General features: G+C 47.0%; 1 protein-coding gene across 1 annotated transcript; it reads right to left on the bottom strand.

Moving 5' to 3' along the window:
* Nucleotides 1-4542: 4542 nt before the first annotated feature.
* CCR9 (C-C motif chemokine receptor 9) lies at nucleotides 4543-11598 on the bottom strand. Its single transcript, XM_026090937.1, has 3 exons — nucleotides 11567-11598; nucleotides 8417-8476; nucleotides 4543-7457 (listed from the first exon to the last, which is right to left on the bottom strand). The coding sequence occupies exons 2-3, from the start codon at nucleotides 8432-8434 to the stop codon at nucleotides 6294-6296; spliced, it is 1182 nt and encodes a 393-aa protein (XP_025946722.1). The 5' UTR covers nucleotides 8435-8476; nucleotides 11567-11598; the 3' UTR covers nucleotides 4543-6293.
* Nucleotides 11599-17134: the final 5536 nt, after the last annotated feature.

Below are 17134 nucleotides of genomic sequence, written 5' to 3' on the forward strand. Positions count from 1 at the left end.
CGCCTTCACCGGCCTTTGCTTCCCATCCGAGATAAAAACRAAGCACCCCAACGGGCAGGGATTACACTCTTCCACGGTAGAAGAAATGTCCTTCGGCCTAAGCGGATAACCACATCTGCCCGCCTTTTTTCAAAGCTCATCCTCCAAAGAAGTGTACAGCCAGCTCTCCCTCCGCCCCTGCACTGAAAACCTATTTAAACATGGAGGCTGGGAATTAGGACCCCAATCTGATTTTCCCCAAGCCTTTCCCTCATTTCCTTATAGAGCAGGGTCTCTTCCACGTCCTGACAGGGCCCATACGTCCCGTCTATACTGAGCAGCTGCGGAGGGGGGGGAGCACTGTGCAAGTCAGAGATGCTCTTTCCGGGTCACATCTTGCCCAGGGTGGGGAGGGAAATCTGCATCTGCATGYGTAGTCGCAGCCCCGTGGCACGTGGCAAACGTGTAGGCTCATCCGAGATTCTGGGCCCACCTGGATGGGGTGTGCTCTGTCAGGAGTGTAAAAGGCTCTGTCGTGATTGGTCATCGTGTCTTTTTTTTTTTCACCTGCTGCTTATTTCTGTTTCCTCAGAGGAGTTTGCTGCTGGATGCAGGCCGGGCTGCTTCCCTTCCCCGCGTGCCAGTGGGAGCAGCACTCCTGACTCCTCACTCAGAGGCAGCTGTCCAAAATAAAGTCTTCACTCAAGTCTAGCCTGGAGTGCAAGGGAATGGCAAAGATTAAGTTTTACATTACCAAACACGCATGTGTAAGTGACTATACTTTTGCTGTTCAACAGCTCTGCAAAGGAGCTGTTGAAAGTCCATATCTACATCTCCAGTAATTGACATTTAGCCATACTGATCAAAACCTTCTGTGTTCCTCGGTGTAAGGGGCAAGACTCTCCCAGCCCTTAGTCTGTCTTATATGGGGTTTTAACCCACCTGTTTCATAGCATGTACCCCAAATCCCGACTTTGGCACACCCAGTAGGGCATTCTGCTGTGTGGACTGTGTGCTTCTGAGGAACGGAGTGCTTTTCCCCAGCTTTTCTAAGCCTTTTTTATTCATAGCGTAGAGTAGCAAGGTAAGTGGCTGCATAGGTGCCATGAGACAGCAGTATCCTCTCCATTAGTCTCTGAAATGTCACAGGGACTTTTCATAGTCCAGATCTAAGGTTTCAGAATTGATATGGCCCAGGAGGCTTGGAAGAGACAGGCAGCTCTCAGGACACTGGCACCAAGGTATCTGATCAGTTAAATCATGGGTAATTGATCCAGATCTGTTTGGAAATGATGGGTTTACACACACCAAGCTCAGCTGGATGGATCTGGTTTCAGACCCAATACACCTGGGCTACCATATTTACCATGACTTCTGTGACGCTTGCAGCATCCATAGCAATTCTTCCATACCTTTCCATAGCTTTCCTGCCATTTGGAAGTGGTGCTTTTATACAGCACGTCCGCGTTTCAGCTCATCGGTTAAATGGGGTTGTCTGCAGAAAGCGAAAGTTTCTCAATTAGCTGTCTTAACTTCCTCTGCCTGTACCGCAGGCAGGTCGGCATGGTGCTACGTGCCTGCGAGTCACAGCTGCCTCCACGTCCTGTGCAGCAGCTGGCCAAGGACAGTCCGGTGCTGCTGCAGGGTACTGCCTGCACAGGGAGTGCTATTCCCGCATTCCTGCAGGGCTGTCTTGTATAGAGCGATTTAAGCGTGAGGAAGCTTGTCGATCCTCCTAGGTTACTGCTAAGAAGTTCGGGAATAGCTCGTCGCAAGCCTGGAGCTGCTGACTGACCTCTCACGCTGCGGCCTCTGCAGTCCCCTCGGGCCTCCCCCTTTGTCCACTAGCCCACTGGTGGCAAAGACGGGCTGCTACTAAATGGCCTTTAGCAGGACCCAGGTTCCTCATGCAGTCGCAGGTCATAGTGCTGCGAGTGGGGTGGAGAAGTTTAGTATTGCTTTATTAAACCAGTGCTCCAGGGATCCTACCCGGTCTGCCTTGCTCCAGTTAGAAGGAGCACTGAGTAGCAGAGAGGAGATCAAGGGAGACCAACAYGTAGGTCTGGGGTTCAGTAAACTGCACCCACGGTGGGAAATACAGCAACCATATGTGACCTGTTAGATTTGAGGCCAAAGGGAATCGGGCCAGTATCTGTGTTTTACGCCTCCCTCCTCCCACACCCGGACGGAGTCGCACCAGGGCCAGCTGGAGCACTAGACGCTGATGCTTGCCCAAAAGCAGGAGCGAGTTTGCCATGCGCCATTGACCTGGCACGGCTCCTGGAGGAGAGGACCCTGCTCTTCCCCAACTGTGTAGAAAGGACTAGATATGGAGGGCTTTCCTAAAGCCTTAGGTATTGCCTGCTACCCATAAATTGCAGGGAAAGGTGAAATACCAACCTCAGCTACAGCAGGAGAAGGCCCTAGGGATTCATCCAGACACCTCTTGTGCAGGAAAACTGCTGACATGGGGGTGAAATAACCCCGGACCACTCAGCTAAGGCTGAAGTAAATGAAAACCAAAAGTCTCTTGGCAACTCAAAATTGGGAACAGCTGGAAAAATGGCTTTACAGACTGTGGGCGAGCTCAGGTCTCTTCTGGGACTTCCAGCGACTGCCCGGCGACTGCACTGGCAAGGCTGGGGTAAGGCAGTGCCCGCCACCCCGCAGGAGGCACAAGGGCCAGCAATCTGCGCCAGGCAGGGGGGAAAGGCCGTCCTCTCCCTCGGGGCAACGCAGCCGCCCTGCAGGGACCTGCAGCTGCAGGCTGGGGATGCCCCAGGGGTGCACGGGAGCAAAGGGGGAGGGGACTTGGGGGGGCATAGGGCCAGATATGTAGTAAAACCACAGGGCAGCAGGAGAGAGGAAGCCCTCGCAAAGGAAAAGCCCTAAATGCAAGGGGAAGAAAGAGGTCCTACCCGAAGCGAGCCGGGTGGCTGTCCCGAAAGGTCTCGACGCAGAGAGGAGGAAGCAAGTGCCCATGGGCATGGCCCCTTCGGCACYGTCCCATGGGTCTCCACAGCAGGCCTGGCACGAGTGCCCAAACACCGGGCAAGTCATGCCGCTTGCCCTCGGCGCAGCTTTTCCTAGGCAGTCGGTGGCTGTGGCGCCTGCCGGCGAGAGCCTGCTGGGGGAGCGTGACTCAGAGCGGGACGCGCATGACCTGCTTGCAACCCCTTGGCCCTGAGCCGGCGGAAGTTCACGGCCGTTTTACAAGCCTCAATAGTTTCACTAACCAACCAAGCATGAAAATTTCCCACCACGTATCGCACAAGCGGAGAAGTCTTCACCTTCATCTAAAAGGCACTGAAATTGAAAGAGCGGGAAGGGGAAAAGCAGTAATGAAAGTCAGATGTGAGGCGGGGGGTGCTCTGAAGTGCAGCTTTTCACCGAGCGCTGCATAAAGACCAGTCATGAGGAGCAGCCCTTCTCCCAGGGCCCCTGCTCAGCCTGGCTTGCTCTTCCGGCACRGATTTTTCTTTTTTTTACTTATTGACAGTCGTTTTTGGAGTGGCCAATGTTAAAGCCCCGCTTCCTGCACAGGAGCTGGTGGTGGCTCCACGCGGGGGACCCCGGGGCCGTGGGAAAGCTGCACAGTGGYGTGGCGAAGAGGAGCTCGCCGCCAGGAGTTGGACCTCGGGGCCACCAGGGCTGCGCTGCGGCGCAGCAACTCAGGTTTGCACACTTATTTTGGGGGGGTTAGCAGCTAAGACCTCAGCGTGGAGGGGAATTAAGGCTTCAGCCTGAATAACTGCTATGAAGAACAACGGTAGGAGAGGGGCGATTTCCCAGTTCCTCATTTCTGGCCCTTCCCTTCCAGGCAGGTAAGTTCAGAAGGGCTTTTTTTAGAAGAATCTGCTGTACATATTTGAGGCAGTTGAAAACAAATTGAAAATGAGATGACTAAAAAGGAGTGATGGGGTCTGCACTGGGCAGGGGCCAGAGTTTGGCATCCAGGAGGCAGGACTGCCAGGCCAGCTCAGCCAGTGGAAGATGTGATTTCCCCACCCCAGCGTTACACATGCTTGGTGGAAGACCAAGAAAAACCCCACTAGCAAAGTTTTCCTCTGGTCTTTTTGGACCAAGGCCAGTTCTGTGTTTGTGTTTTCCAGGCGTCAGGGGCACACTTGCATGCCCGTGCACATGGCAATCACATCACTGCACCTTCGTGCGCCCTCTTAGTCTTCGTAGCTACACCAGGGTGAGGGAGAAGGCTTTGCCGCAGTGCGGGCTGCCTGCAAATACAGCCTTCAGTTGCAATCTCTTCCCCGACATTGCAATTTACCCTCATAGCCCCATTCAGTGACAGGCTCATTGAAGGTTCAGAAACTTCCTGGGAACTGTAAAAATAAGAAAGTGTATTTGCTCTTTCCAAATGTGGATGAAAACAGGTTATGTGTATGGCTGTTAGATCTAAAACTGGAAAGGACAGGTTGGCAAGAAATGATCAATTTTTCCCCTCAGTATGTGTACTAGTGCCTTTATTTAGTGGGATTTTTATTTAGTGGGATTTCAACTTCCATACAAACAGAGCTTGACACGAGTCTCARAAAAAACCTTTATTACACATATAGTAAAAAATACATGCATCTTTCACCATTTCCTTCCCTAAGGAAAATGTAAAAAGCAAAAAATCTCAAGAAAGGTATATAAAACTATAGCCCCTTAAATACACCTGCACAGATTTAATGTATTAGCAAAAAAAGAGTGCCGAACCTAGCAGAAAGCTCATGTTTATGAACATGCTTTAATGTTTAATGTACAATGAAAATAATTTCTTCTCAAAGGAAATAATTACCAAATGCCAAACAAGATTAAATTGGTAATTTAAATGAAAGCCTCCTGTATATTAAAACTAGCAGTGTAAGTCCCTGAGGTGTAGGGTCCAGTCTGGCAGCACAGGCAATGCAGCTGCCTGAAGACAGGAAGAGAGACGGGCAACAACCGTGCGGTGCCATCGCGGCCTCGCGTCATTCGTGCCATTATGGCGCGAATATTGGCACTTCCAAAGACCTAGAGAAATTACTGGGGGTATTACAGCACACCACTGCTAAGAAACTCCATCTTCACTAATCTGAAGAGGAAAGTCTCAATCAAAATTTCCTTACTGTTAGGTTTGACATTTAATTACTCTCTGTCTTGCTGGTCCCAGGCTAACTGTACTTTCTAACCTTAGCAAAAAGACCAACCTATCACCGATGGTTCATTCGGTCATTGGTTTGGATTTTGTGTTTTGGTTTACTATGGCTGCTCACCATACTACAGCAAATCTCCTTGGGACAGAAAATTCAAAGCATCTGACCCCATTGAATTTTCATTATGAGGTGTGATTTGCTAATGCAGAGACTACACAAAATTCCAATACCAAAATACATGCTGCAGGATATAAATTGTACCTGGTTTCACGTTACATCAAACAGCTAACACTGGAGAAAAATCAGTCTAGTTCTATAATGACCACTTTATGAACATCAAAGATGAGCTTTCCTTTGCAACAAGAACTGTCTGTTCAGCAGAACAAGACTGCACCTGCACACACAGAATACCATTCACATATCAGAGCCTGAATAAAATATTACAAGAGCTAAAGGCTGTTTTCGCTTACATTTGAGGAAAACTGGAGTCAGTCTGGTGCATTGAGGGGCTATTTTGAATTGTAAATGATGCAGTTGAGCACTGGTCTGAGGTGATTACGGGGTTGATCGCGACTCCGGCTTGACTCAAATGTAGACTTTTCTAGAAGAGACCCAGTGAAAGGACTTCAGCATTTTTCTAAGTGGTGTAGGAACGGACATGGCTTTTGAGTCCAACCACCTCTGGACAAGACCCTGTTTGAAACAGCAAAAGAAGGCAAAACTCTTTCCTGGCATTTATTATGGATGGGACCAATGGTTGATCCTGCCTGACGTGTGGCTGTTGCCATGGTAGCTGGGCTCATCGTTTCCCTAAGAGGCTTGTTATTTCAGGTTGTGGTTCAAGCCACGGATGGGTTGGGTATTTACAGCTGTCACAAAGATAGCTCTTATCCTCTATCAGTTCTGCTTACAATTAGTATCGCTCCGTTTTGTTGCTTTGCGTTCAAGGTTTCACTTCCTTTCAGCTAAGAATCCAGGGCTTGGTCCTGCAAGGCACCGACGGGCTGTGTGAGGAGCCCTGAACGCCCTCCACTCCCGCTGGTGCCGGTGGGAGGCCTGCATGCGCCACCCATTGCAAAATCAAACCCTGAGACAGGGTGGCGAGTCCTTCCTCTAAGAGAGTCTTTGGGGTATACGAACGGTGTCCAAGAGCCGGTTTTGGGAGCAGGGGGTACTAACTTACATGAGCACTTGGCAGGAGGGTGGCACGACAGAGAAGTTCAAATGGGTGCTCAGGGTCAGGGAGCTTCTCACCCGTCGTCTCCCCAGCATTGCAAAGGACCAGTTTGAGCTCCGCTCCTGGCTGTCGTAYGCAGAGGAGCATTGCTCTTGGCCCCCACTCGAGCAGTGGATGTTGTTGTGCATAATCCTACAGAGCGCTCTCCTGAACCGCTCCCCAGCAAAGACATAGAGGAAGGGGTTGAGGCAGCTGTGCAGGAAGGCAATGCTCTGGGTGACCTGCAGCCCAATGTCCATCCGGTCGGCAGCCTGACAGCTGTATGCGATGCTGGTGTACATGTTGATGGTTTTGACCAGCAAAACACTATTGTATGGGAATTGAGAGAGGAGGAAAGCGGTGATAATGGTGGTGATGATATTCAACGACTTCTGCTTTTGGGATCTTTTGGCTTGAAGGAGGGTGTTGATGATAAGGGTGTAACAAATAACCATGACAAGGAGTGGGAGGAAGAATCCTATTGTGATTTTCAAAGCCAGGATAGTAACTCTGAAGGTCCTGTTGATGGTTGGTGGGTATGTCATTTTACAAGCTGTTATGTCACCAACTCGCCTACTTTCACTGTACACAATTTCTGGGATGCACAGGCTCACAGACGTCAGCCAGACGGCCAAGCACATGAGTTTGCTGCGCAGGAGCCTTTTTTGCTTAGAATTTTTAGCTTTTGTTGCCTGGACAACAGTGATGTATCTGTCAAAACTGATGCACGTTAGAAACAAGGTGCAGCCATAGAAGTTGATCTTATACATGCTGTTGACAATTTTGCACATGAAACTCTTAAAGATCCAACCATCAGAGGCGGCTTTGGCCCAGAAAGGGAGGGTGAAAAGCAGGAGCAGATCAGCAATGGCCAAGTGCAGCAGGTACCGATCCGTCATGCTCTTCCTGAAGCGGTATTTGCAATAGACAAGCACAACTAAAGCATTTCCCACCGTGCCCACAGAGAAGACAAGCCAGAAGAATACTGGCAGGAAAGCTCTAGCAAACTGCCTGACCTGCCTCCTGTCACACGTGAAGTCGGTGTCGTTTAAAACATTTCCAGCCAGAGACATCACAGTGCTGTCATTCTTATAATAATCCAGGCTGGTCTTGTCATGCTGGGTGACCTGTAATGGAGCATCAGATAAATTTGTGTTGAAGAGGTGGGTCAATAAAGAATAAATTTGACCCTCTCCATCAGAAGTAATTTAAGATCCCCAGTATATCCTATTTTAGATAGAGAAGCAAAAAGGCTCCTGGTAAAGTGTAGTGCATTTCAGACTGCTTGAAATGTGCCCACACCCAACATCTAAACATCTAATCCTTGCTCCAAAGAGGCCGAAACACAGCTTGGTCTTTCTCCAATAACAACAGCAAAAAAAAAAAAAGAGAGAGAGAGACTGCCTGCTGATACAAACTGGTCTGCTTCACAGGCGTCAGCAGAGCCCATGGAGGTTGCAGAGGTGTTATGCCACCTCTGCTGCAAACTCATGGTGCAGCCTTGTGGCCTGCCAGCAAGGGGGAGACGCAGGCTGCCAGGGCGTCAGCAGGAGCCTTGCCACCAGTGCCATGGGCTGCTGGAGCAGACACTTAGTGGGGAGTGAACTTTCTACCAAGCTGCTACAAAACTCAGCCTTTAGAAACAGCCACATGCTGCTTTCACCTCCGACTAAAAATGTTTGAGTTTGGCTTCCGGGGTGGAGCCAGAGGCTCTAGTGCACTTACTGTGACTGCTATTACTTACGCTCATTATTCGCCTGCTGCTTTGGGTCTGCTGAGTAACAAACTCTTTACAAAAGAGCTGTTCCCAACCTCCAGCCCACTTTGAGCATTAAAATGGCAGGCGGTGATAGCCTTACCTGTGTCAGACCATTTGCAACGCTGCTGGTTTGGCAGCTTGATATACATAACAAAATATATAATCCCACCCATAATCCCATAATTTTGGAAAGAGGTGGGGAAAAAGGCTTTGTATTACTGCTATGGCAGAACTGCACTGTTGGCTCAGGAGAGCTAGAAAACTGATGAAGGCAAAAAGAGGGGAAAGAAAAAGTAAGATTATACAACAATACAAGCGTATACTCACTATGCTTGTAAATGCCATCTTCAGCCAATCTTTACTCAATCTTGAAGAAGGCACAGTAACCTGGAGAGGAAAGATGGAGAGAAAACAAGTGATTTGAAATAGCTTTGAAATAGAACTGTGACTTTTTTTTTAATGAGAAACCTCAGGAGGACTCACAGCAAGCTTTCTGAACCAAACCTTTGTGTCAACTCCCATACCTGGACCTGTCCCTTTGAACTGAGTCTGGCAGGTTGAAGAACGAACCAAACTAATTCATGTCACTGGTCTGAGTTTCTTAGATGTTTCCATTTTGCTAATAGACTGGCAGAAAATATCCTTAATGCATTCAACTTTACATTTAATGACATGATCTTCAGCAGCTTCTCTATGCTGTGCTGATTAAGTCCTTTGACTTGCTATAGTCACTGTGATTTCATTTTTAATAAGATGTAGAGTCCCCAGTGCACACATTAAAAAAGAAAGTCATCTGAAAGCACCAAAACTTTCAAAAGATTCATGGGAATAAACAAAATATATCTCTCAAATTACCTAGCAACTAAGAAGGAAAAGTACCTGCCTTTAGCAGGAGTTTGCAGTTTTAAAATATTTGCATTCTCTGCAGTGACTGATTTTTTCATCTGCTCTGTTCTGCCTGCAATATCTCTTTCCTATCTTTGCATTTAACTGCCATGTCCATCACTGCTGGCCAGCAAAGCAGATCATTACACCACAATAAACAAGAAAATCTGGGTTTTTTACTGCTGCGGATGACTTTGGATTCAAGCCAGTCTACCATCATAACAGGTAGATGAGCCTGGTGGACATGTTGTAAGTTATACACTCATATGTATTCAACATGTTGTGCACGAGTTTGCATGTGCCAATGGCCGGGATTCAAGCCCGAAGAGAAACAAGACGCTGGCCCCGTCACTGCTCCCAGGGAGCTGGATTCGGGCAATTAGCACAGGGCTTTCCCATTTCATTTGCACCTGCATCTTTGAAAATGGGTCAAATAACCCAGAGGTCGCCGCGCAAAGCCCAGCCTCTCACCACAGCAGCATTGCACTAAATTGAACTTCTTCCAAGGGAAAATGGCCAACATTCATGTTCTGGTTTCCCTTCAGTTTCTCATGTGCGCTGACTAAAAACGCCTTCCCCCAATGTTATTTGGGGTATGAATTAATCTTGCATTCAGTTCACCTCCACGTCCTACATTATTGTTAGCCCTGTTAGCTAGTTCACCAGCAAAGCCAGTTTCCTGGAAGCAGCTACTTTTAGGGACGGCGAGTGTGTTTGTTGATGTGTATTTCTGGTTTTGTTACCCTCTGGCCTGAATTGTCTTGTATCCCTTTGCTTGCTATCGGTGCCGAAGTGAATGTTTGCAGCAAATGTTTGCAGTGCTTTGGAATCTAGTAAAAGAATTTTTTAAGCAGTTGTTTTCACCTATTCAGAAATGATTTTGTTCCAAAAGCACAACTTTGGGGACTAATCCTTCCATTTTTTATCTTCATGAAGCAACTTTAATGAATAGGAACTATTAAGGAATAAGGTTTGCAACATGAGTCCTTTGCAATAAAAAACATTAGTCTAGGCAGAGAGTATTTGCTTAAAAATAGATTAAACAAATAAAAATAGTCGTAAGTATGTGCTCTATTAATTTTTAAATTTTCTATCAGGATACAAAACTATATGCAGAATTAGGTTGATCCCCAGAGTTTCAAGTACAGCTATAAACACAATATTCTGCTTTTAGCAATGACATCTGTACACTGTGCATAGTAGTTGAATTTGGAATATGCAAAATTCAAAGCACAGTTTCATTTGTCTTCTTTTTGAAGCAAACAACCAAGGAAGGTCAACAGCCAAACTCTACTAATGCTACCGCGCGGCTCAGAATTTACACCAGCAAAAATATGTAAGCAGACTGAATGAAATCGTCTGTATAAAGCTGATTGATTGGCAAATGAGATGTACCACAAGTAAATCCTAGGATGTGGAAATTAAGAACAATCACAGCCATGAAAATAGCACATGCAAAGGATGTTTGAGAGTCTGTAGAAAGCAGTGGAAACCTCCCCTCTCTCAAGCCGCGGGTGCATGTGACAAAGCCTCGGGCAGCGATGTCCCCGTGAGGAGTTTCCTCGCTCCCTGGCCCTGCGGCCCACGACAAGGAGACCGACCCCCCAGACTGGGCACTGCGGGGCCATCTGCCCTGACCACTTTGTACCACCGGGTCTAAGCCACATCACGGCAAATCCAAATACTGCTAAAAATGAGAGCGAGGTTTGTACCTCTGAGAAGCAAACCGTCACAAAATCCTCCTCAATTCAGAGGATGCAGCACGCTAACCACAAAGGCACCAGCGCTTTGGGGTTTTGCTTTATGGTTGTCACTGCAGCTGTTACAGGGTATATTAATAATCTCAATAATTTGATTTTTGATGCGGTGAGCTTGTATTTCAGATGTTCTAGTGAGTATCTGATTTTTTCCTACAGTGAACTTCACAGCACACTGAAAGTTGACAAGCAATAGACTGTCCCTCAAGACAAGGAGGGACAGTTAATTAATCAGAATAAATCTGATCTCTTTCTGCTTATCTTTTGGGAATGATGTGGTTTATGCAATCAGTGCACTAAGTGCATGACTCCTCCTTCTCAGCTACAAGGCAGTGTCAAACTCCATCTGCTGTAATTCGTTTGTTCAAAAATTCCTCAGCGAGTCGAAATCTCCCTTGAGAACTGTAACTGTCAGAGTTACCCTGCGACAGGCATCTCATCTCAGGTACAACAGGGCAAAAATCAGCCGCTGAAACTGAGATGTATCACATACAACTGAGTGGTGAGTGCGGCCAGCAACACGCAGTCATCGCAGTACTGATTCGCTTGATACCGATGTTATTGTAAAATCTTCTCACATGTGCAGAGCCATTTTGGGTCACTGTGGGAGCTTTGCATGTCTCCACAGTGCTTATGTTATTTTTATTTTAACTCTTCAGACCCACCTTAAATTGCAATAGAAAAAAGTCATGGTAACAGGGTGAGTTTAATGGCAAAAGAGCTATTTTTGCAAAAAAGGCAATGTGTAAGCTGGTTTTCTTTCCACTGAAGCTGCATATGGAAAAGAAACAGGGCCGCGCTTTAGGTTACGCAGAGGAGGGAAGCAGGCACTCACCGAGGAAGTCAGTCCGGCTGTCACTCCCGTGGCTGCACYGCTGCACAGGACACTGTTCTTTGCACCGCTGGTTAAGGTTTGGGCTTTTTGTAGGCTGAGGTGGGTGTGGGCTCCCAGGACCCTAGCCTAACTAAACCTGTGACAGCCTGTTTTCTCTGTGGTTTGCATGGTTTAGGTGTCTCAAACACAGATGGCAATCTTCTTTTTTTCTTTTTCTTTTCTTTTTTTTTTTCCTGGTAAACTATTTCGAGAGCAAAGGGGAGACCTCCCCTATTCGAATTTTTCTGCTCACATGCATGGGCTAGCACAGGGCAAATCAGATGCTGCTCCCAGTGTGGCCACATCCCGCTGCAACACGCTTTCACTGGGAAAAAAAATTACAGAACAAGAACGGGGTCCCTCTGGGAGCCAAAGTGTCAGCGGGGGAGGCTGAGACGGGAGCAAGGAGCAGGCCCCCTGGTCCTGCCGCCTCCGAGCTGGCCYGCAGGCATAGCCCCGCAGCTGCTGAACATGGCGATTTAATCCCACTCGCACCACCAACGCCGCGACTCCAGTGCATGTGCCTGGAGTTAGAGGGGYGGCTCTGCATGTACAGGATTGGGCGCAGGACACGCTCTGTCCCTCCACCGCCGGTTGTGGCCACAAGTGCTTGCAGGTCAGCGGAGCTGCTCGGGTCTAGAGGCTGCCGCAGGTCTCAGCCTGGCGCCAGCTGTGAGCCCTGGGGCAGCCCTGAAGCCCACAGCAGGGTCAGGAAATGCACGACCAAACCCTTACTGCACTGAAGCCTCCCCGCACAAGCAGGCTTTGGGATTGCGGTGTGGCTGTGCAATGCCCAAAAACACTAGGTGCCCTCCAAGCAATAGCAAAGCAGAGCAAGATTAACACTGCCATTGTGCTCTTAAGGGTGGTTCTGCCAGGGATGTACAACCACCAAAAAAACCCAGCAGGTCCTTCCCCCAGCAGCCAACTCCACTAAGTCCTTGTTCCAGTGGAGTTACTGCCTTTGGAGGCTTAAATTTGGCTGACCAGAGCCAGGCTACAACTTCTCCATAGTTTAAGCAAAATCAAAGTATGGCACCTTCAAGGTAAAGGGCCAGACTATTCCTGCCACAGAAACTGAGGAGAGAAAGGGCAGGACTGAAGCCAATAACTGCAAGTCTTTGCTGGTGGTACATCTCATGTGACAACCAACTGGAAGAGTGTAGCAGGAAAAATCTTGAAGTGGAAAGCAATGAGAATTTATAATAAATACATTAACTTGCACACTGTATGTCTTCTTCCTGGCAGGCTGACATGCAAATTGCAATGATTTAAATTCGCTTCTCTACAGAAAGCCAAAACATCATGTTTTTTGTGTAAGGACTGGATGCCATTCAGCTGTGACTGATGCTGGTTTGGCTCAAACGTCAACAGAATTTCAAAATCACAGTTCAGGTTCAGTTCTGATTATCAAGAAAACAATGGTTCAGACCAGGTTTTGTGTTGGGTTTGGCTGTCATTTGGCACGACGCTTCAGTGCTGGTAGCGTGGTACCATGGCTTCAGGGTTCAGTGTAGCTGAGGGAAAGGAGGCAGAGTTATCTCATACAGTTTCGACATTCAACTGCAAAACCTGCTCTAAGATTTCTGCATATCTTCAATAATTACTTGTCATTCTGAAACTCTTCCTGAAAGGTGTGCAGATTTGTATGAGGTGTCTTTGCCTTGCATATAGTCTCTTATGAAATGGATTATCTTTTTCTATCTTATCTCTAGAACTGCCTCCAGAGTATTTACACCTGATACGATACTACTCTCTGGTTCTTTTATCACATGCTCATTCCCAGAAGAAAGGCACCAAGTGCAGGAAAGATGTTATTACTTTCTACCCATGCTTTAGTTTCTTTCAGTGGTGTTGCGGGGATTTGCCAGCCTTCTGTGAAGCAGAGCTGGTGGTGGAGAGGTGGATATGTACTTCTAGAAGAGGCTGAGGCCACGTTGCCATAAGCCTGTCCCCATTGCTCCTTCACTCCTGCCCACCACACCTAGCACGGGTCGGAGGCGGTGTGCAGGCCCCGGAGCGAGAGCTGGGCACAACTGTCTGTGCAGGCAGATCTTTTCACTACAGCAAATATTCCCCAATTATTGGGGGAAACCCCAAGTATCCTCCACCTCTGACAGGTGCCATCAACCCCCAAACTTTTTTTTCACTGATTTATTCTCCATGTACTTTGTTTGAACGCAGCTGGCCCTGTCCTCTCCAGTCTGCTTTTGATGCTCTCTGGAGAAATAATTTACTTCTCTCTTGGGCACTGTTCCAGAGTAAAGAAACATCCCCAAGCAGGGGTGGGCGACACRCTCTCCAAGGCACCTCCAAGCAACCCAGCCAGCCCTCCCGCGCGCCCCCCTGCTGCACAGGAGCCCTTTGCAGAGGCTGGTCTGGCCGCAGGCATCGAATGGCAACACAGAGCTCCCTGGGGAAGCAAGGAGCCCGGCCCCAAGCAAATCTCCCTCCCGCTCCCCACTGAGGCTCTCAGCTCTGCAGGTGTTTCTCTGTAGCTCCATGAGCACCTCAGTGCAGTCACCCAACCAGGGCAAGAGAGAGGAAAAGCTGGCCATGAGACCCTCCATCTCACCACAGCACTTTCACCCACATAATTTAGCCCCACATCTCTCACTCCCATGAATAATTATGTTAAATCACATATAAAAGATAACAACACTTTTACAACAGGTCCCTCCCTGAACACGGTGGCACCCACCACTCCAAAATGCTGAGAGCATGTTCTTCAGTGAGGAGCAGGAGGGAGATTTGCTCAGGGCCAGGCTCCTCGCTTCCCCAGAGAGCTGTCTTGCCAGAAAACTCCAGGTATTCCTAAATCTATCTTGCATTGTTATTACCAGATATTTTCCCTTTTTAAATGTTTTAACCACTTTCTCTGCTCATCCCATCTTTGAGTGGCAGCAGCGATTTCCAAAAGGGCTCTACTACCAGTGTTACAACTGCAATTGACTTCAAAGCAAAGGGAAAAGCTTACACTACTCTTTGCTGCAGTTCCTACAGAGCTTTGGTTTCCATTTTGCTTTGGTTTAGAGAGTCAGAAGCCTCCTTATTAACTGCTCAGGGGCACAACCCCAGCTCCCTCAGGTCTGTGGAAACCTACTGTAATAAGGCAGGAGGGCATCCTGAAGGAGCTGACTCCGGCTGGGCAAAGCAATTTCTGCTTTTACACCCTCTGCAGAGTAACCCTGGCCACTTCAACCATATCCAGACTCAGCTCTGGGATTAACTGGTTCCTCCAGGCTTTTGACGAAGCACTACAAAAAATCAGCCATCTGCATCCTGAGGATAGCTGCAGTTCCCAGCTGAAACCTAGGGCGAGCATAGCTGTAAAAGCACACRTGTAGCCTCTGGGCTCAGGCACATGTTACTGTGGGCTAGCAAATGACTGCCTGCCAGCTGATCCGTGGTAATGATCCCTAATTCAAGTTCGCTTGGCCCTTAGTGTAAGGCAAGGTAATTCAGAATTAGGAGAACTAAATTAACTGTGGCAGTGTAAAGGCATGCCCATGGACAAATCCTCTGATACAAAGTATCTTGACATCCTGTGATATCTTGTTAATGAATCGGGGCCCTCAGGTTCCGAATTTAAATGACCTTAACTAGATTTAGCTTAATTCTTCTTAGAAGCAAAGTAGTGAGCACAATTTAACCCACCCACTTTGCATAGTCAGTTCCATCTTCCAAAGTGTCCCCAGGCAGATGAACCTCTAGAGTAGAACATGGGTGGTTGTTAATCCTGTTAATTACTTTTCTGCCATATGCCATTTATTAGGTGAGTGTCATTGATAACAATGGCATTTTTGCCCACATCAGTGGGAACAGAAGCAGGATCACAGTGTGAATATTACAAATCTTCTTGACAAATTACTGCCTGAAAAACTGTTCCCTGTTTGCATCCATGCTTAATGCAGTCCATGGTTAATTAATTTCAAACCAAAACGAAGACTACAGTGTGGTCAGCTCTTGGGATTCTATCACGCGTTGTGCAATAACTTATGATTTCCCTCCAGCTCAAATAATTATGAAATTGAGTCTCTCCTTTCCTTCCAAATATATTTCTTTCATGCTCACTAAGAGAACTTGAAAGTATAAAACTTATAGGTTTAATGCAAGTAGGAAAATAAAATAAACTATCATTTCTTATGCCTTTTTTTTAACATCAGGGTGTTTAATCTAACACACAACTTAGAGATGATTTTTTGAACTCCTCACTTAGTCCATGTACTAATGACAGAGATGTACTTGCTTTGATGCACTAATCAGGTGCTGGAAATATTTTGCCAAAATAGAGCAAAATCTAGGGTTACACCCTCTTCTGCAGCTGACCTAGAAGTTTCGTTTTTTACAGTGAAAACTGCACTGTGCTTGTACTAAACGTGACTTAAAATATACCCCCTCCGGAAAAAATACTTATTTTCCCCTCCACAAGTAAAAGACAACATTAATCTGCTTCTCTCTGAGCAGGCTGTTTTTGCAGATTTAACAATGCCTTATTTGGCCTGCTTTGGAGAGGATGCGACTGCGATTGGTTTGCTATCCTCTATGAAGAAGATATTTGCAATCTGTGAGATCAATGTCCTATTGTATGTGACCAAATTATGTCATCTAGGAACAGCAGATATCTGCTGTATGGATTAAAATACATGAGGCAAGTCATAGAAGTGTAGGACTGGAAAGAGGCAAAAAAAACCATCTTGGCCATTCTCTTATTCCCCAAAAGTGAGACAAGACTACTCCTGGTGAGTGTTCTTCTATCTTGTTCTCCATTGAATAGGGTCTTATATCTGAAAGCAGGGAAAGGATGACTATGTAATATCATTCCCATCCTAGATATTCCCAAACACTTGGGAGTTCCCCAAAGCATGGTTTTCAGCATTTCCTATTCCCCCAATAATGCAACTTCAGTCAGATTACTTGTTTGTGCATACTGTGCGCTAAGGTATTGGCCTGGATCACAGAATCTAATCCCAGGATTTACTTCTTTCACCAAAATCCATAATTAATCATTCAGATTAATTATGCCAAGGGAGAGCAAGAGGGAAAGAGATCTAATGAATAATGAGTTGTATTAGGAGTCTGGAGTCCTGGATTCTGTGCTATTCATTGTGCCTTTAATTTTCTGTTTGATCTTAGGAAAGTCTCTTCATTTTCATGTGCCTCAGTTGCCCCTGCCTCTGTAATGCAAGAAGTATACCTTTTCGTCTGAGCACTGTGTCTTGTTCATAGCACACACGCTCCAAACCCAGAGCTGAAAACAGCAGTGACTTTGCAAATGTTTCCTGGGATGTCCATACCAAGCAAACAAAAGGGCATTGTTATTCCCATTTTTCAGCTGGTGTACAGAGTACTGAAAATGATCAAAAATGTTTGTGAGTTCAGACATAAATTTGGAGATGTTTAAGACTTGCTTGATTCTTTTTTAAGGGTACATCGTGTTTTTGTAACCCCTCCCCCTCCAAACCAATTGCAGGGGGAAGTGCACACAGCATGTCTGTAAATCTGATTCTAGATATCACATGCTGAGTC

The sequence above is a fragment of the Apteryx rowi genome, unplaced genomic scaffold (assembly GCF_003343035.1).
Source record: "Apteryx rowi isolate R43461 unplaced genomic scaffold, aptRow1 scaffold_883, whole genome shotgun sequence".
Taxonomy (NCBI): Eukaryota; Metazoa; Chordata; class Aves; order Apterygiformes; family Apterygidae; genus Apteryx; species Apteryx rowi.